Source organism: Sus scrofa, chromosome 3 (assembly GCF_000003025.6).
Source record: "Sus scrofa isolate TJ Tabasco breed Duroc chromosome 3, Sscrofa11.1, whole genome shotgun sequence".
Lineage (NCBI taxonomy): Eukaryota > Metazoa > Chordata > Mammalia > Artiodactyla > Suidae > Sus > Sus scrofa.
The window spans coordinates 5,333,943-5,358,007 of NC_010445.4; the positions used below are offsets into that span (position 1 = coordinate 5,333,943).

Genomic DNA, 24,065 nt, shown 5'->3' on the forward strand with positions numbered 1-24,065 from the left:
AAATCTGTGATATAGTCGATTTTTGAAGTATTAAAGAAAATTCCTTGCTGAATTAGTAAACTAGCTAATTTCCATAAGTATGCTCAAAAAACCCCCCTACATTCATATTTAATTTTTTTAACTTGTAAGAACTACAGCTTTTACTTATGAGATCCATTGCACTCTTTAATTAAAGGTGATAAAAATATTTCTAACTTGAAATGTAATCATAAACTTGTGACCATTCCTTTGTAAACGTGAAAAATACTTTAAACACTGTGATTTAAATGAATGCTTTCATGGAGGCATGGATCCTTTTAAGAGTCTGCTGGAGGCTGCGGATCCCAGGAATACTGCTCATTAGCAGCTATTTTGTATATACTTTGTTTTTTTTGTTTTTGTCTTTTTTTGTCCTTTTCCAGGGCCACACAAGCAGCATATGGAGATTCCCAGGCCAGGGGTCTAATTCGAGCTACAGCTGCCGGCCTGCACCCCAGCCACAACAACGCGGGATCTGAGCCCGCGTCTGCAAACCTACACCACAGCTCATGGCAACGCCGGATCCTAAACCCACTGAGCGAGGCCAGGGATCGAACCCGCACCCTCGTGGTTCCTCGTCGGATTCACTGACCACTGCGCCACAGCGGGAACTCCTGTTTTGTATATACTTTGAAGATTCCCAGGCAGGTGTCGGGAAACGTTTGTGGGGTTGTAGGCATCAGTCCTTTCCCTGCTTCTTCCCGGCTCTTTGAGAGCACCTCCTCGCATGATGCTCTGCTCCCGTCCTTTCCCAGCTCTTCCCTGGACCCTCTCTCTCGGTTTCCTCGTCATAGATGACACTTTAATGTGTATATTTTCCCACATAGCATTATTCAATTTTTGAATAATTTTGTTAGCATAAATTCTTAGGAATTAAAAAAAAAAAGCGAACCACCAGTCTTTATGGTTTTTTGGCTACTAATCACCATATTTCTTCTTCAGGACATTGACACTTTTTAACGTGCTTTCGTCCTCTGCCTTCCGTGCAGCGTGCGCCCCGTGTCTCCGTCTGCCTCTGCAGCGTCCCTTTTCCTATCTGACTTTCTGTCCCATCCCTTAAATGTTGTTCTGCCCCCTTGGTCTTCTCATGTCTTTTCCTCTCCCCATCTCCTGTCTGTTTGTATCAGATAATGATGCATGTAGATACTTTAATAAGTGAAAGTGTTCCAGAGCTTATAATAAAAACAGCCTAGTGAGCCCCCGGCCCATCCTGGTTCTTCTTCACCCCTGCTCTCTGCTCCCCCGGCCACCGCCCTCCAGCTCCGTTTGCCGGACGGTGAAAGAATGGACTTGAGGAGTTCCCGTCGTGGCGCAGTGGTTAACGAATCCGACTAGGAACCATGAGGTTGCGGGTTCAGTCCCTGGCCTTGCTCAGTGGGTGAATGATCCGGTGTTGCCGTGAGCTGTGGTGTAGGTTGGAGACGCGGCTCGGATCCCGCGTTGCTGTGGCTCTGGTGTAGGCCAGTGGCTATAGCTCCGATTGGACCCCTAGCCTGGGAACCTCCATATGCCGAGGGAGCAGCCCAAAGAATTAGCAAAAAGACAAAAAAAAAAAAAAAAAAGAATGGGCTTGAGCCACTCTTTGTTGGTTTAGGTAGATACTGAATTTCTCCCATGGAAGAAGATGCATATTCTCTCTCTCTGTCTCTCTCACTCACTCACACTCACACACACTCTGCCCCTTCTCAGCATCCTTCTTTACACTTTGGGGTTCCATCACCCATTCAGTTGTTACATCTTTGTGCGTATGTGAACTGTTGACAGCCTACAGTGTCTCCACTGATTAAATTTCTTCCACGTCTTTTGTTTCTCCCAGTCTTGCTCTTTGTTAGCATTTCCTTAGTATTTCATGACTGTATCATTAATTTGTCCCATACTCCTTAGCAGGGGTTGGAATCTCTCGGGGCATTTGGCCCGGGTGCCCCTGAGCCGCCGTGCCCGGTGCCAGGCTTGGATGGTGGCTCTCCCACTGCCTCGTGAGCTCTGCTGCGAGGTCTGAGGCCATCGATTTCCTTTCCTCTGTGGCCTCTGCTCCGCTTCCTGGAGGAGACTTTGAGACTTTCTCTCCAGCCTTGAAAAGTTGCGGAACCGTGCCCATTCATCCCACTCGTTAAGATAGATACTCAGTGGGCCTTTGAATCTGGAAAGGGATGTCCTTTTGTTCCAGAATAATTTCATACACACTTTTTTTTTTTAAGGGAATTATTTCCCCTTCCTTTTCTTTGTTCTTTTCCAGCTAGAACTTGTGTTGGTTGAATGTTGGGCTTCTTGGAATGAGCGTCAGCTCTCCTTTTGTTCATGCTGTGTCTCTTCATCCTGCCGTGTGAGAGCCTTTACTTCTCTGTTGTATTTTATTTCCAGGAGTTCCCCTCACCCCCACTAAATAGCATCTTCTCATGAGTGTAGTATCTTCTCTTAGTTATGAGGATATTAATTACAGTTTTATAATAATTTTTAGCTTTGGGGGTTTTTGTTTTTTGGCTGCACCCATGGCGTATGGAAGTTCCTGGGACAGTGATCGAGTCCATGCCACAGCAGTGACCTGAGCCCCGAGCCACCGCATTGACGATGCCAGGTCCCTAACCTGCTGCACCTCAAGAGAACTCTCTAGGTTTTGGTTTTGGTTTTGGTTTTCGACCCTGTATTGTCTGCCTCCTTCAAGTTCCCTTTTCACTCTTTGGGTTGGTCACTCCCTTTTACCTTCTTTGAAGACAGTTTTCTCAAATGCCAGGCCCCCTTAAAAGCCTGCCTCTGTTTACGAATGAGGGACAGATGGGAGTTTTGCTCCATCCTTGCCTCTCACCTTCCCTGTCACATCTGCCACCAAGTCCTGGCATCCCTGCCCCATTGCTGTGGAGCAGGCGTGTACCTGAGCCTCACCTAGGAGCTCTGTGACTTTGAAGAAGCAGCTCTGCTCCTCCAGTGCTTGTCCTCTTCATTCTAAAGGGAGACTAATAATAGTACCCCCTCAAAGGGTTGTCGTGGGGTTGGGTGAGTTTAGAACAGTGCCTGGCACATAATCAGCACCACTTAAGTATTAGCTGTTTTGTTGTTTTTTAATACCACCATCATTTCTTGTGTGAATTATTGTAATATTAGAAATGTGTTCCCCAGTGACTTCATATCAAATAACAATCTCCCCCCCCCACTTTATTTTTCCACATTGCTTAGCACCATTCGAGGTACCGTATCTTTATTAATTTGCTTGTGGTCGGTCTCCCCGCAGGAGAGTGAGGCTGTGAGTGTGGGGCTTGTCCTTTCTGCCTCTGTACTCCCAGAACCTGTAGCACTGCCTGACTGTAGGAATGCTTGGTAAACACTTGGTGAGTGAGTTGATGTGTTGGGTGGGACTTAGTGATGGGATTGACGGGGGCTTCACAGGAGGGTGATGGAGCAGCCATTTCAATAAGAGACAGCGCACCCCTATAGCTCTTCTGTTTGTCTCTCGGACTCTTATCTTGGGCTGGACTCCTGAGTGTCTGGAAACACCTAGTTTGTACTGGCTTGTCACTGGGTTGATTTTTATGTGTAATGCGAAGACGCTATCAGTGGCGCCTTGTCAGGTGGGAAACCCTGGGTCATCTGGCCTTGATGGTCTGTGGAACCCTGCCCAGGGCAGTGCTGCAAGCGGTTTCTGGCTCAGTTAGGAGGAGAGTACTTTATTTACATACAGCAAGGAGACAGAAGAGTCTCTCCTCATCCCCCAGTCCAGCCATCCTGCGGCCAGTCCAGCTGCATCCATTCTACCATCTGCTTCCTCTGAAGAGAGAACGGTTAAAGACATGTTGCCTGAGAATATGTTTTAATTGTCCTGGCAAGAATTGGAGTTAGACCATAGGAAGCTAGAAGGGTTCTGAGTCTGTAGACTCTAGCAGGATGTTGTAGGAACTGTTAGGGATGTTTTTCCTGGATGTTTGGGGTCCGCCCTGCCTGTGAAGTAAGGAGTGCACAGCTGGGTCACCTCTCCTCCCTTTCTGGCCCTACTGTGCAGAAAGTGTTGCGCACACAGTACTGCATTGACTCACTGCCTGTTGCTACAGATCTCAGTGGAAGTTGTTTGGAAAGATGAGTGTCTTTCCCCCCTCCCCCGCCCCCGCGCCACACACACCTTCGTGGGGCGCTGAAGGGGCCCGCTGTGGGGAAGAAGCCCTGGGAAACCGGCCACGGGTTTCTCCTTGTGCCTGTTGGTGAGCTGGCCTCCTGGCCCACCGGAAGGTCCTGATTCCGAGCCATGCAAGACATCTGGGCACGTGATGACTCCACACCTTACGTATGCCATCAACCTCATTAAGATTCTGGTTCGTAAAGTGTTATCCCTGCCGCCCTTTTCCTGGAGGGTGGGGACACAGTGGTTTGACGGAAGTCATCTCATTTGGCGAGACTGTAGATTAACTCTTGAGCGTGTTGGTAGAGCTGGAATGAAGTGAACCTTTGCTGACAGATTTTAATGGAAACAGCTGAGATGATCTCATTCACAGGTATTCAGTCAGCATGCAGGTTATGTAACCTTTCTTCAGGTGAGAGCGAGAGCAGTGGGGTTGGCTGGCCTTGGAAGTCGTTTTTGAACCAGAGCAGCATGTCACTGGTTAGCACGGAGCACGGTTTGTTTTTCTAGGCTGCGTGTTCTGGCTCAGGGGTCTTTGTGGACTCTGCTTCGTCAAGTAGAGCATCAGCGCACTATTTACTGTTCCTGCAGTGGGGTGTATTTAGTACGTGCTTCATTTTCCCTTTCAAATATTAAAATACATTAGGGAGATTCTAGAGTGTTTAATGTTATCATAAATAGATGTATTGTTACATTAAGGGGCAAGGAAAACTTTTAGGGACTTCCTCTCATAAAGGAAAGCCTGTGCAGGTTCTTTTATGATATGGGTTTGCAGTTTGGGTGTTACATTAAAACCTGTGATGGGTAATGATTATCTGAATTTTTTTCCTCGAAGTAGTACGATGGTGATTCATTTCACTAGTCTCTGGGATGTAAAGTTGCTTTTCAGGATGTTGGAAAAGGAAGATGGATTTGTTGGTTCTACCCTAAAAAAAAAAAAAAAAAAAAAAAAAAAAAAAAGCCCAAACTGCGTATTTTAGAGGTGGACTTGATGTCAGGATCAGTTTGGAAGGTTGCTTGTTTTTAGCTTCCCTGAGTTCTGCCAGGTTTCCTTTGTGTAGTCAGCCCTTTGGGTACTGGTTTTCACTGTCAAGTAGACACATAAATCTGTCATGTGTATTTCCTGAGGTTCAGGGCGGAGGTGGCAGAGAAGTTACTCGTGTACCTGACACTCACTTTAACGCTCTTACAGTCCGTTCCCATTTTCCACGTGCTGCGCCCTGGGAAGCCAAAGGTGGAAGTCGGGGTGTGCTTGTCTCTGGTGCCGGCAAGGATGGATCCCCTGCGGGTGGGGCTGGTGTTCCTCACTGAGTGAATTTACAGTGTTGGGGCTGAACCGAGTCCCCTTCTACCTTCAGGAAGTGGCGGCATTTGGCGCTCAGGCCTTTGCAGGAGTGAACATGTTACAATGAAGCCATTAGGTCTTGAGCTGCTAATCCAGTAACGACGGGTGTCCTTACACGCGGAGGAGGTTGGAACCCACGGAGACGGCGGCAGGGATGCTCGCTCGGAGGGCAGACCGTGTGAGGGCACCGCCGGAAGGGGCCCTCGCCCGCGAGCCGGGAGGGAGCCTCAGAGGGGCCTGCCCTGCCGACCCCCGGATCTTGGCCGTGCAGCCTCCGGGCCGTGAGACGATAGGGTTCTGCTGCTGAAGCTGCCCTGTGTGGGGTGTTCTGTTCGGGCGGCTGCGGCCGAGTATCAGGCTAAAGCAGACCTCGACGCGGGTCTTAGAAGGCATCTGGGAAGATCCCTCGACAGGTGTGGGCTCGGAGGCCCCAGGGACCTGCGCGCCGACGGGGAGGCGCTCCTTCTCCGGCACCGCCTGAAGTCGCTCTGACAGCTTCCGGTGAGGTGACCACGTGGGGGGCGTGGTGTGCGTGAGTCGATGCTCCTCAACTCAGGAGAGTAGCAGCCGGGGGAAACCCACTTTTTAAGAAAATTTTTCTTTTTCTTTCTTTTTAGAGAACTGTAATTACACTGCTGAATTGCAAAATGAGCAACGAAAGCGTGTTTGTGGGACCTGGGGAATAAGTGATGAACTATGAACGGTGGGAACAGTCGGTGCGGGGTACAGTAGGGTGTGGTTGGCTTTGGGGGAGAATCTTTGCTAAGTAGGATTATAAAGTTATTGAAGGAATGCCATTTGTTGGTATTATTTGTTGGACCCTGAAAGGATACGTTTATCCTGCTAACCAGTGGTTTAATGCCGGCGTGCTCTCCCCCATGCCCTGTGCCCATCTTCCCTCCCTTGCTAGAGCTCCTTGGTTGTCGGCTTTCTCACTTTTTTCTCTTTCTTGTTTTCCTCCCCCACTTCTGACTGAATGCCAGGCACCGTGCTGGGGCCGTAGGAGTCTTGGATGGCATATACAGGGCTAGTCCCTGACCCCATTCAGCCTGCAGTCACATGGTGTTGTCAGTTCTGTAGCAGGTCACTACAGGGGGACGTTGGGGCCGTGTTCAAGTTGTGATCTAGATGGTGAGCATGGATTGATGGAGTGCGTCAGCGGGGGAATGTCAACTCGGCATGACAGAGGATCTGTCTGGAGGGGCTAGGAGAGATTGGTCATAGCTCCAGGTAGAGAGCTGGGGACAGGTGAGGCAGGCGGAGAGGTGCAGGGGAGCTGCGTGACCAGGGACACTGTAAGCCTTGTTAAGGGGTTCTGATCTTAGGTTAGGGACAGTGGGAAGCCCTGGCACAGAAGTCAAGAAACGTGAAAGGAGAGAACACCTCTCCCTCGTTCCATCCCCTCCTTCTTGTTTCCCTCCCTCATCCCACCGGTGCCACCGGAGATGCTGTGTACACATCTGTTCTGTTTGTTTCTGGTTTTGTCTTGTTTTCACTTAAACATACATCCCAAATTCATATGTTGAAGTCTGACCTCTGATAACTCAGAAGGTGATCTTATTTGGCAGGGTGTTTACAGAGGTAGTGAAGTTAAAGTGAGGTCACTAGGAGGGCTCTGTTCAGCATGACTGTGTCCTCATAAAAGGGAAACCTGGACACAGAAAGAAGCATAGAGGGAGGTGATGTGAAGGTCTGCAGGGGGAAGACAGCCACCTCCCAGAAGCGAGGTGACAGGCCTGGGACAGATCCTCCTCTCTGGGCTGCCAGAGGAACCAGCCAGCTAACGCCTTGGTCTTGGGCTTCTAGCCTCCAGAGTGGTCTCCACCACCCAGTTTGCCCTTTGTCGCAGCCTTTCTAGCAAACTAATGCACGTACCTAGGGAAGGCAAGAATATAGATCGCAAATTGTAATATCTGCCTTTTTCCTATTTAAACTTTTTATTTAATGGATGTGAAGAAATTATTTAATAAATGGAAAACGTCAAACATAAACAGATGCTATAATGAATTTGCATGTAGGTACCTTTCATCTGGCTTGCATCAGCGTGGGCCATCGTTTTTCATACTGCCCCTATCACTTTCTCTACCCTCATACTATTTTGAAGCAAATTCCAGACATTGTTAAATAGGTCAGTATCTCTAAAAGATAAAGGCTACTTTTAAAAACAGTACTATCATCACTCTCTCATAGGAGAAATGAATCATACTTCCCTACTAAGATTGATTGCCAGTGTTCAGATTTCCAGTTGTCTCAATGTCATAATTTTTTAAAAGTTTGAATGGTGATTCAAGTAACACCTGTACTTGGTAATTGGTTGGTGTGTCTTAAAAAAAAAATGTAATTCTCCATCTCTCGCTCGCTCTCCTTGTAATTCATCATATTTTCCTCCTTGAATGTTTTTCATAGCCTGAATTTTGCTGATTACATTCTTGTTTTGGAATTTAATATGTTCCACTGTTCCCTTTATTTCCTGTTAATTGGTATTTGGATCTAGAGGCTTGGTTAGATGCAGGTTTGATATTTTGTTATTGTTGGATTGTTTGTATTTGGCAGGAGTGTGCAGTGGGTGGTGATGTGTTTTTCCATCAGGAGGCACATAATGTCTGCTTGTCTGTCTTTTTGCATTATTAGCTGTTGATGTAAAATGTCATTCATGAAATATTCTTTTTTTTTTTTTTTTTTTAAAGCAACTCTTTAGGAATGTCAACACTGTTAGCTAGCAGGCTGTACCAAAAGCAAGTGGGCATTTTTTTGCCCAGAGGCCATGGTTTCCCAACCCCTGTTCTAGGGTATATATACCTGTAATGTCATAGGAAAGGCATATTTGGTCTTTGTCCCCTTTCCTGGCAGAGAGCTCCTAGAGCCGTCTAATTTCCTGAGTGATGGGGTGATCTCTTGTTGTTGCTAACACGCCCGCCCCTTCCAACCACACCTGAGTTTGTGCTAATGAAAGTGACTCTTGGTGGGCCCTCCGGTAGCTTCGGGATGGGGCTGACATGTGATTAAAGGGTTTGTCATTTCAGCCCCACCGCTTAGCTACCCAAATAGTAAATATAAAGAAATTTCTTTTTGTGAAAGTCTATCAGCTGATAACTGAAGAGGAAATGACAAAATTAGAATATCGGGATTTTGCAGTCCCTCGTGGATCTGGCGTTTGATTATCATTTCTTTCTATCTTTTTTTGTGGGGGGGGGCAGCACCTGCAGCACGTGGAAGTTCCCAGGTCAGGGACTGACCTGAGGCACAGCAGCGAGAACGCCAGATCCTTAACCCACTGAGCCACCAGGGAACTCCTATCTATAGACCTTTAGCATTTTTTATTTAATCCAAAAATGGGTTCACAGGTAACTCTTCAGTTAAATTACATGTATTCAACTTCTAATCAGGGTTCCAGGCAGGGATTTGTAATGGCCGAATCAATCATCAGGTAGCCCTCCTGCCTTAACTGAGTCATTACTGAGAAATTGTGTTCCCCAAATTACCTGTCTATAAAACAGATAATATGTACCTACCTCTTAGAGGCTCTCAAGTTTTCTGCTTATTAAATCAAGGGCTAGATGTCTATTAAAGTGGTTTGGGAACTGCAATGAAAACTCACAGAAGGCACTTAGAGAGATGCCGTGGTTTTTCCTCCGTGTCTCGGGGAAGTGGACTGCGTACCCAGCCTCTAATTAGCCCCGTTGCCAGTTTGTCATCGGCAGGGCGGCTGTCGTTGTTGATGTTTTTCTTCTGTGAACGATTGGTTTGATGTACACACTCCTCAGGGCTGCAGCCTGAGGATGTCAAAAGAAAGCTCTTTCTTCATAGTTTCCTAACTGCTGCAGCCGGGGGCCCTGTGTGTCGTCTGACCACTGGGGCCGCGGGGATTTTAGGCTGCAGTTCCTCACAGCTGGAATTTGCTTCCTCCCTGTGGTTTCTGCCAGCCCATCTCACCTGCCAGCCTATGCCAGGGTGGCTTGATTTCTTCTTCATTTTTTTTTTTCTTGAAGTTTTTCTTCATTGTTTAGACGTTTTCTTTTGTTGATACATAGAGGTTTTCTTTTCTTTTCTTTCTTTTTTGGCCACCCCTGGTGGCATTTGGAAGTTCCCCGGGCCAGGGAGCAAATCCGAGCCGGAGCTGTGACCTACCCCACAGCTGCAACAATGCTGGATCCTTAACCTACTGCGCTGGGCAGGGGATCAAACCAGCACCTCCACAGAGACAAGCAGGATCATTAACCCACTGCGCCACAGTGGGAACTCCTTTAGAGTTTTATGGATTTTTTTTTTTTTTTTTTTTTTGCTCTTTAGGGCCACACCCGCAGCATATGAAGGTTCCCAGGCTAGGAGTCTAATCAGAGCTACAGCTGCCAGCCTACACCCCAGCCACAGCAACGCAGGATCCGAGCCACATCTTTGACCTCCACCACAGCTCATGGCAACACCAGATCCTTAACCCACTGAGTGATGCCAGGGATCAGACCTGCAACCTAATGGTTCCTAGTCAGACCTGTTTCTGCTGTGCCACAACGGGAACTCCTAGAGTTTTTTTAAAAGCATGGTGCTTTGGGCTGATGGAGAAAAATGCAGTACATAAAATAGTTTTTAGAAGTGGTAAAACTTCAACAATTTCTACTAGAGGCTACCTAACACGTTTTTTAGGTGGTAATTCAGAATCTTTTCAGCAGGACGGGTGGACATTGAGGCTGAGTTGACTTGTATATACATAGAAGAAATCTGAGTCCAGAAGAGCAGATGTCTCTGCAGCGTCTTAAGAGAAACCAAAACATTATTAAGGTCGGGCAGAACTTGGCATAACTGGTTATTTTTAACACAGGTCTGACTTTTCATGCCTGCCTGATGACTCACACAAGATTTATGGGTCAGAAAACTGAGTTGGCCCTCAGGCAGCTTTGATCAGTTTTATGATAGTGTGTTATGTTAAAAAAAAAAATAAAGGGTGAAAGAGAGGAAAAAGTAATTTACTGTCCACTGTGGAGTCTGGGGGAGAGCCCTGGAGTATGAACTGCCTTAATTACAGTGAGAGACTTTGCTTCAAAGCACGGGTGAGGCTGCTGTTAGGTGTTACAGGTTCATCTCACTGAGGCGGAGCGGTGGGGGTCGGGGGAAGGCCCGGGGGACCTGCATCCAGCACCCTGACCTGGAGCCCGGCTCGGCGCCTTCCTGCCTCGTCGTCGTCTTGGACCCAGCAGTGTCCTCGTCTGTGACGTGGAGCCGGCCTTGTTATTTTATCACATCTCGGACAGGACCGATTCGGACACGCCCTTATTTTTGTGCCTTTGCGAAAGAAGAAATGCTGCCGGTGAACGCAGGTTTCTCTCGGGTGTAAGATGCCCTGGAGATTCAGGGACGGTGAGATGCAGTGGACAGATCGCCCGTGATGGTCAGTCAGACCCAGCGTGTGAACGTGCCTGGCGGTGTCACCTCGGGACTCACCTACCGAATCCTTTCGAGCACGTCCGGGGAGGGCGCCCGGCCACGCGGGGTCCGCCTTCCCGGGGGGCTGCCTCTCCGCGGCTCGAGGCTCGGGCTCCTCTCCGTTGAGTTTCCAAGCGGGCCCCGGGGTCTGTGGTGAGGGCATTCAGCTGTTAACTGTGTTTGGATTTTCCTCGCTTTTCCATGTTGTTGTCTCAGAGCTCCAGCCCCTTGACAGCCCTTGGGTGTCCACTGCGACTGTTTCCGAGCGCGGCTGCAGGGCCCGGAGCCCGTGTCGGAGAGCCCCGTCCAGCCTCGTCTTCCTCCCACCGACCATCCGCTGCTGAGCGGGGATTCAGCCCCGCTTGGCGGTCGACGGGCGTCCCCTTTAGGCTCCTCTGCTCTTCACGAAGTCATTTTATGTTCAAGAATGTGTTTTACGCACGCAGGAGTGTGGTGTGGCTTTTCTTCAGGGGCCACAGTTTCGTGCAGAAAACTGGTGGCGCTGTTCCTTGTCCCCAGGCCTCCCACTCGTGCCTTTGAACACCTCATTAGCTGTCGACGGGGTTTTAAGGGAAAGCTTATTTCTGACTTCCGTGGTAACCATTTCACAATACACGTATACTCTCAAATTGTCACGCTGTACACAAACTTACACCGTGTTTTCTGTCAATTCTGTCTCAAAGCAGGGGAGGAGAAAAGAAAAGAAAAGTGTATTTTTTGAGTAAAACACCAGTCGGTGAGACTTAACAATCTGCCCCAACAAACGAAAAAGCTTCAGAGCAGCCCTGGTTGAATATGATGCTTTCTAGAGAATTAAGTTTTGCTGAAAGCAAGATGTGGGAATCTTTATGCTCTCGACAGGGATTGCAGACGTTGTCACCGGCCAGACAGTAAGAGATTTGCGGCCTTGTGCTGTGTCTGTTACAGATTCTTGTTTTCGTTTTTAAAATCAGACCTTTAAAGATGTAAAAATGATTCTTCGCTGCCCCTCCACTCTCCCCCAAGCAAAAACTGTCAGGGGCTGTAGCTTTCGGTTTCCTTATCAGGACAGAAGCTCCTTGGAGAAGTGGCTGATTCTAAAAGGCACAGGGGACAACATAAGGGAGCCTGGAGCTTCCTGTCGCGCCTCGGAGCAGGGAAGTGCTGGCGGGAAAAAGGAAGGAGCGGGGCTTGTCCGAAGGACCCAGTGGTCCCCTCGAAAGGGCTCCCAGGCGCCAAGGCCGGAACGATTGAGCCAAAGTCATGGGAACAGTGGGTTATAACCCAAGGGAGCAAGTAACTATCTGTGAGTTTGTGACTGTGTGAGTGACTGAAGAGTGGGGAGAGGAGACAGACCGTCCTCCCGGGAGGATTCCGAGTCAGAGGGAGTGAGGGAGACGGAGCTCCATTAATGGGCCTCACGGGCTCAGCGCCGCAGGCAAGACGCAGGACAGGTGCGAACCACTGCGGGAAGCTTTGCAGAGACGCAGGATGTGTGCCGGGCCCCAGAGGGTGCCCCCCGGTGCCAGTTACCGTGGTAGCTGTATGTTCCCGTATCTGTCACCACCCCTGCCAGGAAGCGCCGCCTAATTCCCTTCCCGGGAGTGTGCCCTGGACGTGGCGACCCGCTTCCGAAGAGAGGCCCAGGTGAAGGGAGAGCTGAGGGGCTCACGGCGGGGAGCCCTGGCCAAAAGCATCCGGGCCAGGGGTCCGGGTTCACGTCTCCACCTGCCCCTGCTGTGATCTTGCAAGAAGGACATTTCGCCTGGTGGTATTCTGGATTCTTCCCAAAGATCGGAAACTTCAGTCCAGAGAAAACGCCCCACAACCCCACCCGAGGGACATTCTCCCAAATAACTGACCTGTGCTCTTCAAAAGTGTCACACTTAGGACACATGGGCAGAGAAGCCTCAGCGACTGGTGGAGACAAAGGGGGTGTGAGGAGTCGGGGCAGTGCCGGTGGCCTGGGTGGGATCTGGGCCAGCGTGGTGTTGATGGAAGAAGGGGTAAAATCCAGAGACGCCTGAAGGTCAGCTGGTGTTACCATCTCGCTTTGCTGAGCCTTGTGTGGGAGATGCAGGCGCTCCTGGAAGACGGTGGAGGCAGAGCAGGAGTCTCTGCTGTCCCCGCCCTCTTCTGTAAATCTAAACTTGTTTCAAAAGCAGGACATTTTTAAGAAAAACGCTTCACTTCTTTTCCTGAATTGGTCATCAGCTTTATCTGGAGCATTTGAGCATTGTTTGTTTTTTTTTTTAGGGCTGCGCTCGAAGCATGTGGAGGTTCCCAGGCTAGGGCTTGAATTGGAGCTGCAGCCGCTGGTCTATGCCACAGCCCCACGGCCCCCGTAACGCAGGATCCGAGCCGTGTCTGTGACCTACACCACAGCTCACGGCAACGCTGGATCCTGAACCCCCTAAGCAAGGCCAGGGATTGAACCTGCGTCCTCATGGATGCTCCTCAGATTCCTTCCGCTGAGCTACGATGGGAAGTCCCCGCCCATTATTCTTGGTGCCATTTCTCTCTGGCAGAAAAGAGATGGATTCGCTCATTAAAGTTGATTTCAGAATGCCCGCCTAATACTGCTTCTCTCTCTTTCCAGGGGAGGCCCCTGCTGCAGAAATGTCCTCATCGTTTGTGGTCCTCTCTGTGTGCAGTTTACTGGTGTTAATCGTGTTGATTGCAAACTGTGTATCCTGCTGCAAAGACCCAGAGATCGACTTCAAGGTGAGCACGGATGGGGGCGCCGGACGTCACCCTCCAAGACGGTGGGCAACGAGTGCCTGTCTATCGCGGTCCCTGGGGGCAGCGCTTGGCAAACTTTTTTTTTTTTCTCCTATAGGAGCCAGATAGTAAAAGTGAAAGTAAAATCAAGAGCTCTTGGAAATAGTAAATAGTCCGGGCCATACGTTCTCCTCAGTGAGGGCCATACGGCTCCTCGGTGCTCAGCTCTGCGTTGCGGTTAACCTGAGCCTATGAACAAGGGGTCACAGCTCTGGGCCAGTAAAACGTTGTGCGCAGAATGAAATAGGTGGAGAGTTCCCGTTGTGGCTCCGCAGTAACAAACCCAGCCAGGATCCCTGAGGACTGGGGCTTGATCCCTGGCCTCACTCCATGGCTTAAGGATCCCACCTTGCTGTGGCTGTGGTGTAAGTAGGTGGGCAGCTGTAACTCCGATTTGACCTCTAGCCTGGGAACCTCTATATGCCGCTCATACAGCCCTAAAAAATAAAAAAGAAAGAAAAGAAAGGACAAAGAGTAAACTAGGTGGTCAGGGTTTGGCCCCCTGGCTGCAGGTGCTGGCCCTGCCTCCGCGCATCATTGGCAATAACTGCCTGCCGGTTACCAGTTGTGCTAAGTGAGGAATAAGGGGGGATGGCTGAGGTCACGGGCCGTGAGGCCTGTAGGGAGAAGCAGGCGGGTTTGGATTCCCTTTCAGACTTTGGTGTGCTGGTCAGTTTGCAGTTGTTAAGACTGCTGAGGCCAGGTGATGCCCCCGCCCCCGCCAGTGTGTTTTGTGCGTGAGGAAGCACGTCTTTCGGTTTCCCTGGAGAGCCGAGTTCCCTGGGGAGGAGAACAGAGTGGTTCAAGTTGTACAGCCGGCTGGGGTGGGGCAGGGGGGCTGAGCAGAGAGAAGGGCTGGCTCCTAGAAACTTAGGGGCAGTCTGCGGGCAGCTGGCTGGGGTGTCCTCCTCTAGAACTCACGACACGCCTGCTGGCATTTAGCAGGGCTCAGTGAAGACTTAGCCAAAGGAATACAGGGAAGAAGGTTTAAAAAAAAAAAAAAAAAAAAAGGAGCATGTCATGCAGAGAGAATGGTCCTTAATGTAGAGTTTACCAGCCGTCCTAGAGCTGCCCCGGGAGCCCTCAGGACCCGGTTCAAACTGGGAAAAGCTGTGTTCTCGGAAAACCTCTTTAGAGGACGTGTGACCCTGTTTCTGGAGTCTCACACTGGCTTCGATTGTGTGACGCCTTTGCCTTGGGTCTGGTGGCAGCTCTGAGGAGAGGTGGGCCGACGCCAGCGTTGATGAGCACGGCGCGGGGAGGCCGGGGGAGGCCGGAGGAGCAGGCTCACTGGCAGGGGGCGTTTTCTTTAGAAGGTTTTCCCGAGATGTGTAGGGCAGTAGCCCCTGGGCCCCCGCGTCAGTGCCGACGCCCTGTGGGAACTTAATGGGGCCCAGTAGTGGGCCCAGAATGTGTGTCCCTTGACGGTCAGTCTTGCAGAGGGATTTTGCACAGACACCTGGCCCTTTGGGGACAAAGATAAAGGCTGATCTGTGTTTCTGAAACTGAAAGCCGGGAGACCTCATTCTTTTCCTGGAATTGTTCCCACCGACTGACTCTCAGCGTTGGCTGGGAGTTTATTGTGATGCAGATACAGGCAGTCTGTTTTCCCAGGCTCCCCGGGGGTTCTGAGGCGGGCGGCGCAGGGACCCCCTCCAGCTTACAGACTGTGCTTGGAGATATGGCGTTTAGAGCCCCCTGGTCCCTGGGAGTCACAGCCGGGGAGCTGCAGTCTGGTCGCTAAGCGCCCTGCCCGCGTGCATCCGGATGGCCGCTGGCTGGACTCCCAGCCTGACCCTGTCTCCTCCTCTCGCCGCCCTCTCGCTGTCGTCAAACTGTATCACCTCCCTGAGTCGTCAGAATCACCTGCTGCCGAATGGTCTGTCACGTTACTGCCGGAGTCGGGAGTGGTGGCTACAGTCTTTTTAGATGAGAGACCTTTTAGGGGTATCCAGAGGGGAAACAGGACAAAGCTCTTCCGTCTAGAGGCGACCTCAGGTTGACGTGTCCTGCCCTCCCCATACAAGCAGCCGTGCGTCCTGATGCGTTTGACAGCACGTGAGGCGCGTGTGAGGACATGTCCTGTCACGTGCGTGTGAGGACGTAGGTGTTCCATCACCGAAAGCCACCCTTGCAGCCTCCAGTTTCTGCCTCGCCAGGGGTGGGGGGAGGCGCTGGGGGAAAGGGCGTGCGGGGGGGGGCTCCCTGATCTGTTCTCCGCTTCTGTCCCGGTGCCTGGTGGGGTGTGTTCTGGTTCATCGTCTGAATGACCAGCCTCGATCATCCGTCTCTGTGTTGAGTTAACACGCTTCCAAGGTGGACGCAGCTCGCTGGAATGATGAAGGAAAAGTCAGGACAGCCTTCTGCTGGACAAGGTCCCACCAGCGGTTTCCGCAGCTCTCCCGGTGCAGCCTCCGTTTTCAAGTTGCCATCTTCAGCAAGCCACGTGTTCTTAGAATGTGTATGACACGTACATGCTAGAGTTCATACTTGACCTTCATGGTTCAGATCCTGATGAATTTTCCACCCAGCTTAGTAATTTTCTATTGTTACTCTTTCCAGAGAAATAGGACTCACTTAAAAAAAACGTCTTCTCTGGAGTTGCTGTCGTGGCTCGGTGACGAATCCGACTAGTCTCCGTGAGGATGTGGCTTCCATCCCTGGCCTCGCTCCGTGGGTTAAGGCTCCGGCATTGCCATGAGCTGTGGTGCAGGTTGCAGACTCGGCTCGGGTCTCATGGTGCTGTGGCTGCGGACTAGGCTACCAGCTGCAGCTCCGATTCGACCCCTACCTAGCCTGGGAACTTCCACATGCCATGAAGGGCTGTGGATACAGCCCTAAAAAAAAAATCTCGTCTGAGTCTTCGAACTGTCCTTACCGTGATGGAAACCACACCGTGGCATTCACTGGAGGCTCAGTGGGTTAAAGACCTGGTGTTGTCCCGGCTGTGGTTCGGGTTTGACCCCTGGCCTGGGAACTTCCCCATGCCTGGACTAAATAAATAAATAAATAACATCACACTGCAATTAGAAATACATATACAGTTCAGAAATAAGTGTTCTCTGGAGTTCTTTCTGTGGAGCACTGGGTTAAGAATCTGACTGCAGCAGTTGGGGTCACTGCAGAGACGTGGGTTTGATCCTCTGCCCAGCATAGTGTGTTAAAGGATCCAGCGTTGCCACAGGTGTAGCGTAGCTCACAGCTGCAGCTCAGAGTCAGTCCCTGGCCTAGGGGCTTCATAAGCCATAAAAAAGGTTCTGATCCGATATTCCAAGAGATTCGTGAACATGAATAGTAATAAAAAGAACAGCTTAAACTATACAGTAACTTAAAATTTTGAACCTGGAAGAGTATTTCCATGGTCATTTTAGAAAACTCTGTATTTAACTTCGAGTTACCAGTTTAAAAAATTGCATAAAATATGTATGGTTTATTTGCAGATCTTATTTGTTCTGCTATTTAGGGTTGAAAAACACAATCACTTTTGTGACTTTTCACTTGAAGTCAGTACAAATCGGGTCGGTTGGGGGGGGGGATTATGGCAGCGTGTTCCAAACGAGTGAATAAATGTTCATATCTTAAATGTTAGCAGGTGTTTTTTTGTCTTTGCTCTCAGTTTGATTTATATTAGCTATAATATCACTCTTCTTCTGTTTTAGGAATTTGAAGATAATTTTGATGATGAGATAGATTTCACCCCACCAGCAGAAGATACTCCCTCTGTTCAATCCCCAGCAGAAGTGTTCACACTTTCAGTACCAAATATTTCACTACCAGCTCCATCACAATTCCAGCCTTCTGTAGGTGAGACCTTGCATCCCAATGTCATGTTTTCATGAAGCGTTTGTGAAAAGTGAGAGAGGGAGCCTTGCTATTAATCCTAAAATAATTGGACTGCCTGTATCCTCTGCTTGCTAATTTCTCTTCCTGCTTTGTGGGGAAGCTGAATGCTAGCGGTCAGGCCCATTGCGTTCCTGCAAAAGCTGAGTCCTTTCCTTTGGGCCCCTGGGTCTGGCACAAGACAGTTCATCGAAATGGAACCCAACCCCTCGGGCAGAGCGTCTCTGTGTGGACCGATTAATCAGCTGACCTTTCATCCTAAGATAGAGGTTTGACTAGATGTTAATTGATTTCTTCTTGTGAAGTATAATATGATGAAGGGTTTAAGAATTAGGGATTTCTAATGCCACTAAGAAAAGGTTGTTTAAGTCTTGTAGGTGCCAGGCCTGCCTTTTGTGGTGCTACATGCACAGTGATGTGTGTTTAGGGCAGTATAATGCAACAGTTGGTTATTTTATTATAGGCGATATTAAAAAGGGGAGTTCTCATTGCGGCCCCGTGGGTTAAGAACCCAACATAGTGTTCATGAGGATGTGGGTTCAATCCCAGGCCTTGCTCAGTGGATTCAGGATCCGGCACTGCTGTGACCTGTGGTGTAGGTTGCAGAGGCAGTTCAGATCTGGCGTGGCTGTGACTGTGGTGTAGACCAGCTGCTGAAGATCCATCCAATTCGACCCCTAACCTGGGGACTTCCTTATGCTGCAGGGCGGCCCTAAAAAGAAAAAAAGAAAAAGTAAGCTAAAACCTGGCACAGCTGGTGTGTTTCATAAACATAATTGTATGTGGTGTGAGGTAATGGTGCAGGTTAATTCTTCAGGTGGGTAGCTGGTTGTTCTAGCAACAGTTTTTGAAGGGACTGTTCTTGCTCCTGTTGAATGTCTTGCCCCCTTGTGGAAAATCAGGTGACTGTATGTTTGTTTGGGTTTATTTCTGGACTTTCACTTGTATTTCATTGACCTAGATGTCTGTCCTTAGGCCAGTACTGCAGTGTTTTGGTTATTGTATCATTACAGTAAGTTTTGAAATTGGCACGTATGCATCTTCCAACTTTGTGTTTTGTTTTGTTTTTCTAGAGTGTTGTGGCTATTTTGAGGCCCTTGGAGTTCCATATGAATTTTAGGATCAGTTTTTCCGTTTCTGGAAAACAGGCTATTAGAATTTGTAGGTGTGTGTGCATGGGCACATGTACCATTCTGATTCCCTTCTCATTCCCTTTGTGTATGCTTTCTAGATTTTTTTTTTTTTGCCTCTCCCATGGCATGTGGGAAACTCCTGGGGCCAGGGATTGAATCCATGCTATAGCAGTGACCAAGGCCACTGCAGTGACTGTGCCAGATCCTTAACCTGTTGAGCCACAGGGGGCTACAGTTGTCTTCAATTTATAGCTTAGTTTGAATTGATCCTGACCTAGCTTCCGCCTGTTCCTTGCCTTTATGTTGCCATACATTATCTCTTTATACACTGTGTCTTCATTAATATAGATTTATACTTGACCCTTGAACCTTGCAGGGGTTAAGGGTGCTTACCTTCCCCCCCCCCCCCAACGCCTCACACACAACCCCTACCCTCACCCTTATGCACGGTCGAAAATATGTGTATAACTTTATAGTCAGCCTTCTGTATCCATGGTTCTGCATCCATGGATTCAAACAACTGGGGATTGTGTAGTACTATAGGGTTTAATCAGGAAAAAAATCCATGTACAAGTGGACCTGTACAGCTCAACCTGTGTCGAACAGCTGTACAGTTTTTTTACGTATTTATCTTTAAAATCTTTTAGGAAATAGGGAGTTCCCGCTGTGACTCAGCAGGTTATGAATCTGACTAGTATCGATGAGGATGCAGGTTCAATCCCTGGCCTCACTCAGTGGGTTAAAGATCCTGTGTTGCCATGAGCTATGGTGTAGGCTGGCAGCCGAAGCTCTGATTTAATCCCTAGCCTGGGACCTTCATAGGCTGCTGGTGAAGTCCTAAAGAGAAGAAGGAAAAAAAAAGGTGTTTTTTACAGTCATACAGAAAATAAAAGGAGGAGCTACACACCAAAAATACAATAATACTGTTTTTTCGTATTTACTTACGTAGTTTCCTTTACCAGAAATCCTTATGTCCTCATATGACTTCCAGTTACTGATTAATGTCCTTTTTTTTCAGCCTGAAGGACTCCCCTTAGCATTTCCTGTAGGGCAGATGTGCTGGCCACCAACTCCCTACACTCGTTTTTGTGAGAATGTCTTAATTCCTCCTTTGTTTTTAGAGGACAGTTTTGCCAGGCGTAGAACTCCCGGTTGATGGTTCTGTTCTCCCAGCGCTTAAACGTGCCGTCTGCCTGCCTCCTGGCTTCCACGGTTCTGATGAGAAATAGGGTTGCTGTTCTTCTGGAAGATCCCTTGTACATGATGAGCTGCTCCTTCTCTCCAGCTTTAGTTTTCGGCAGTTGATTGTGATGTGTCTCCGAGTACATCTCTGAGTTTGTCTTCTTCGGACTTTGTTGAACTTCTTGGCTGTGTAAATTCATGTCCTTTGTCAGATTTGGGCCATTCTTTACCTTTGCATCTTCAGGTGTTCCTTCCGCTCCCTTTCCTCCCTCATCGCCTGGGGCTCTCATGTGTGTTTTGGTCCACCCAGTGGCACCCCTCGAGTCCCTGAGACGTCATCCGCTGATGTCGCCACTCTCTGTCTTTCTGCTCTGCAGACTGGCGAGTGCCAGGTTTCCTCGATTTTGCCGTCTGCTCAGATCTGTGGTTGATCCTCTTGTGAATGTTTTCAGTCGCTGCACTTGCAGCTCCAAGACGCTGTTTGGCTTCTCTCAGTAATTTCGGTCACATTATTGGTCTTCTCTGTTTGTTGGGACATCATTCCCTCGGTTCCCTTTGGTTCTTTGCCTGTAGTTTCCTTCGGCCCTTTCAGCGTGTTCAATACGGTTGATTTAAAGACTTGTCCGGTAAGGCCGGGGTCTGTGTGTTCTGTTCTCGGGGACACTTTGTTTTCCATTTCCTCGTGCCAGTGCATGGACCATACTTGACTGTTTTTTGCATGCTTTGTAATTTTTTGTTGAAAACTGGACATTTTGAATAATATGCAAAAAAAAAAAAAAAAGGGAAGGAGAAGAAAGGAACCAAACACTGGATGCTGTCTAGGTCCTTGCACACTGGCTCTGGGTCCTCAGCCCCACCGACAGCTCTGCCTTAGCCTTCGCTTCCTGCTGGTGCTGAGCATGAGACTCACCAGACGTGAAAGCCTTCCTCTTCTCAAGTCCCTTCTGAGCGTGTGTCCTTCCCTGAGCATACATGTGGTTCTCTGGGTCCCCCCATTTGTATGATAGCTTTTTAAAAAAGCCGCTCTTCCACCCACCACTTGCATGTCTCAGCTTTTCTGCTAAAGCTTCAGCCCCTCTGTCATTGCCTCCATTATTTTTTGCCCCAGGCAGCAGTGCCTTGTCCACTTGGCTTGCGTTGTTTTTGAGGCACATTCGGCCTCTGTATCCTGACAGAGCCTGAGTTAGGTGGGACGAGAGCCGTCACTGCACCAGGCCTTCCAGAAGCCCTGGCCAGTTCCAAAGAAACACAGGTCCTTGGGAATAAGGTCCAGTCTGCTCCCTCTGGAACCAGCACTCGTTGAAGAAGTTCTGTGGGGGAGGTGGGCATAGGTGAATTCAAGGCCACAGAGCAGTTCTCCCTGTTTCAGTGGCCTTTCTCCTGGGTACCTCTGGGCACTGTAAGCCTTTGACCATCTCCTAAAGGTCTGATGAGGCAGGTGCTGACAGGTTTTTGTAAGATTTTCATATTTCTAGGGAAGGACAGTCCCTGGAGGTCCCTGCTCCCCCGTGAAACTAAGGACCGAGCAGAGGCCAGTGGAGCAGTGGTGCCCGGTGGCTGCAGCAGCGTGGTGGGATCAGAGGAAGCAGCGCAGGGGCTTAAAGCCTGGGCAGGCCGCTCCCTCACAGATGCTGCCCGTTTTAAACTTTGCAGCCCTTTGGGCTTTGCTGGTTTGAGAGAGATGGTTTCCACGTCTATTTGTACCTCTCCCCGCACAAACACGGAATTTCTGTTAGTGTTTGTACTGTATAGGCTGTATATTTCATATTTTGTGTCAGTTGAATACTCATACTGAGTTTTCAATGTTCTTTTTCCTGCAGAAGGTTTGAAGTCTCAAGTTGCCCGCCACAGTCTAAACTATATACAGGAAATTGGAAATGGCTGGTTTGGAAAGGTAAAACCTGTTCCCTTTTATTTGTTCCCTCCTGGTTATACCGTTTGGCATTTACAGCCCCCGCGAATTGTGTTGCGCAGCACTCGGCGTCCCCTCCAGACACTGCGTCCCCTCCGGACACTGCCGTCTCACCGGCATTGCCTTCTGGCCCCCGAAACCATGTGCGCATGAGCCTGTCCGCCCTCCTGGGGGTGTGAGGTTTTCCAAGAATGGCTTTTGTTTCAGTATCAGAGACTTTTCTCACTGTTGACATAAGAACGGTGGGGAGGTGAGAGAGGGGGGCGTTTTAGGAGCCCTTCATCCTGGCGGGATTTGTTGCTTCCTTTTTCTCCCCCTTGCCTCGGGGCACATGCACCGCTGGCTTTCTCGCCGTCGCTGGTGTGATGAGCGTGGACACCCCTGAGAAGAACTGCTCGGCAGCCTGTCCCGAGAGCCGCCGTGACACGCTCGGTCGGTCGAGCTTTGTACCGCCGGCTGTTGGAGGCGTGACCTTTTCTGGCGCCCCTGTCCGTGACGGGGCAGTCCTCCTCTGTAGAAGGTTCTGAGTGGTCATGCCCTCACAAGCAGGGCGAGCGCAGCGAAGACGTGTTTGCTCCGTGACCGGCCGTCTCACGAGTCTTTTTGCCTTTGAGTTGCTTGTCCTGTAACTTTGACATCGTCCAAGCTTGCATGGGCGGCGCGTCTTCCAAGCCGTGTAGCAGCCCCTGTCGTGCATCCACCATTGTGCTTGGTGCTGGGAGTACAATGCGGGGGAAGGTGGTCGAGCCCTGGGAACGGAGCCGCACGTGAACTAGAACCTGTGTCCTCCGGGGGCTGCGGGGAGGTCCCACAGTGAACAGTCAGCGGGAGGCGAGGGGCTCAGAGTGGGTGGGGAGGTGCCCCAGGAGCCGAGGGTGAGTGATGGAGCCCGGCTTCTCTTGTAAAGGCTGGCCTGGCCGTCACGCTGCAGAGGCCAAGGGGGAGGCAGGGAGACTGTAAGGAGGCCAGTGCAGTGGTCCGGGGAGGCGGGCAGGCTTGGACCTGGATGACAGCATGAAGTGGTGGGTGTTCAGGCAGGAGCATACAGGACCCGGGATGGGTCAGATGTGGGGTCTAAGAGGGGAGGGGCTCAGGGATGACGGCTTATGTCCTGATCTGCAGGAAGAACAGACTTGCCGTTACCTGAAACGGGGAAGACCAGGGAGACATAGACATGGAGGAGGAGGCCAGGAGTCCACTTTTGGACACGTTGCGGGTGAGAGGGCTCTTAGACGCAAAGGGGAGATGCCACGTGGGCAGCTGGAAGTGCAGGTGGAGAGTTCAGGACAGAGAGAGAATCCTGGGAGGACTCAGGATAGAGACAGCATTTAAAGGTATGAGGCTAAACAAAATCATAGAGAAAGGTGAACACAGAGGGGAGGGGAGGTGCCAGCCTGAGCCCGAGGCCCTCTGCATGGAGCTCAGCACAGCCAAGGAGAGCACACGAGGGGGCGGAAGAGCAGGTGGGGATGCTAGGGGGGCGGGGGAAGGGAGAGAGAGGGAGGAGCAGGCGAGGATGCGAGAGGGAGGAGAGCAGGAAAGGATGCAGCAGAGAGGAGAGCGGGTGAGGATGCGGGAGAGAGGAGAGCAGGTGAGGATGCGGGAGAGAGGAGAGCGGGTGAGGATGCGGGAGAGAGGAGAGCAGGTGAGGATGCTGGAGAGAGGAGAGCAGGTGAGGATGCGGGAGAGAGGAGAGCGGGTGAGGATGCTGGAGAGAGGAGAGCAGGTGAGGATGCGGGAGAGAGGAGAGCGGGTGAGGATGCGGGAGAGAGGAGAGCGGGTGAGGATGCGGGAGAGAGGAGAGCAGGCAGGAGGATGGGAGAGAGGAGAGCGGGTGAGGATGCGGGAGAGAGGAGAGCGGGTGAGGATGCGGGAGAGAGGAGAGCAGGTGAGGATGCGGGAGAGAGGAGAGCGGGTGAGGATGCTGGAGAGAGGAGAGCGGGTGAGGATGCGGGAGAGAGGAGAGCGGGTGAGGATGCGGGAGCGAGGAGAGCGGGTGAGGATGCGGGAGAGAGGAGAGCAGGTGAGGATGCGGGAGAGAGGAGAGCGGGTGAGGATGCGGGAGCGAGGAGAGCGGGTGAGGATGCGGGAGCGAGGAGAGCGGGTGAGGATGCGGGAGAGAGGAGAGCGGGTGAGGATGCGGGAGAGAGGAGAGCGGGTGAGGATGCGGGAGAGAGGAGAGCGGGTGAGGATGCGGGAGAGAGGAGAGCGGGTGAGGATGCGGGAGGAGGAGAGCGGGTGAGGATGCGGGAGCGAGGAGAGCGGGTGAGGATGCGGGAGCGAGGAGAGCGGGTGAGGATGCGGGAGCGAGGAGAGCGGGTGAGGATGCGGGAGAGAGGAGAGCGGGTGAGG

The 24,065-nt window shown here is 50.5% G+C and overlaps 1 protein-coding gene across 2 annotated transcripts in view; it reads left to right on the plus strand.

The window, feature by feature from the left end:
• The window catches only part of LMTK2 (lemur tyrosine kinase 2), an 86,986-nt gene that overhangs the window by 11,705 nt on the left and 51,216 nt on the right, over positions 1 to 24,065 (plus strand). For both annotated transcript variants that reach the window (XM_021086090.1, XM_013995356.2), the window contains exons 2-4: positions 13,465 to 13,589; positions 17,306 to 17,450; positions 21,622 to 21,695. In XM_021086090.1, the coding sequence (XP_020941749.1) occupies positions 13,465 to 13,589; positions 17,306 to 17,450; positions 21,622 to 21,695 (344 nt within the window). The remainder of the gene's footprint in view (positions 1 to 13,464; positions 13,590 to 17,305; positions 17,451 to 21,621; positions 21,696 to 24,065) is intronic.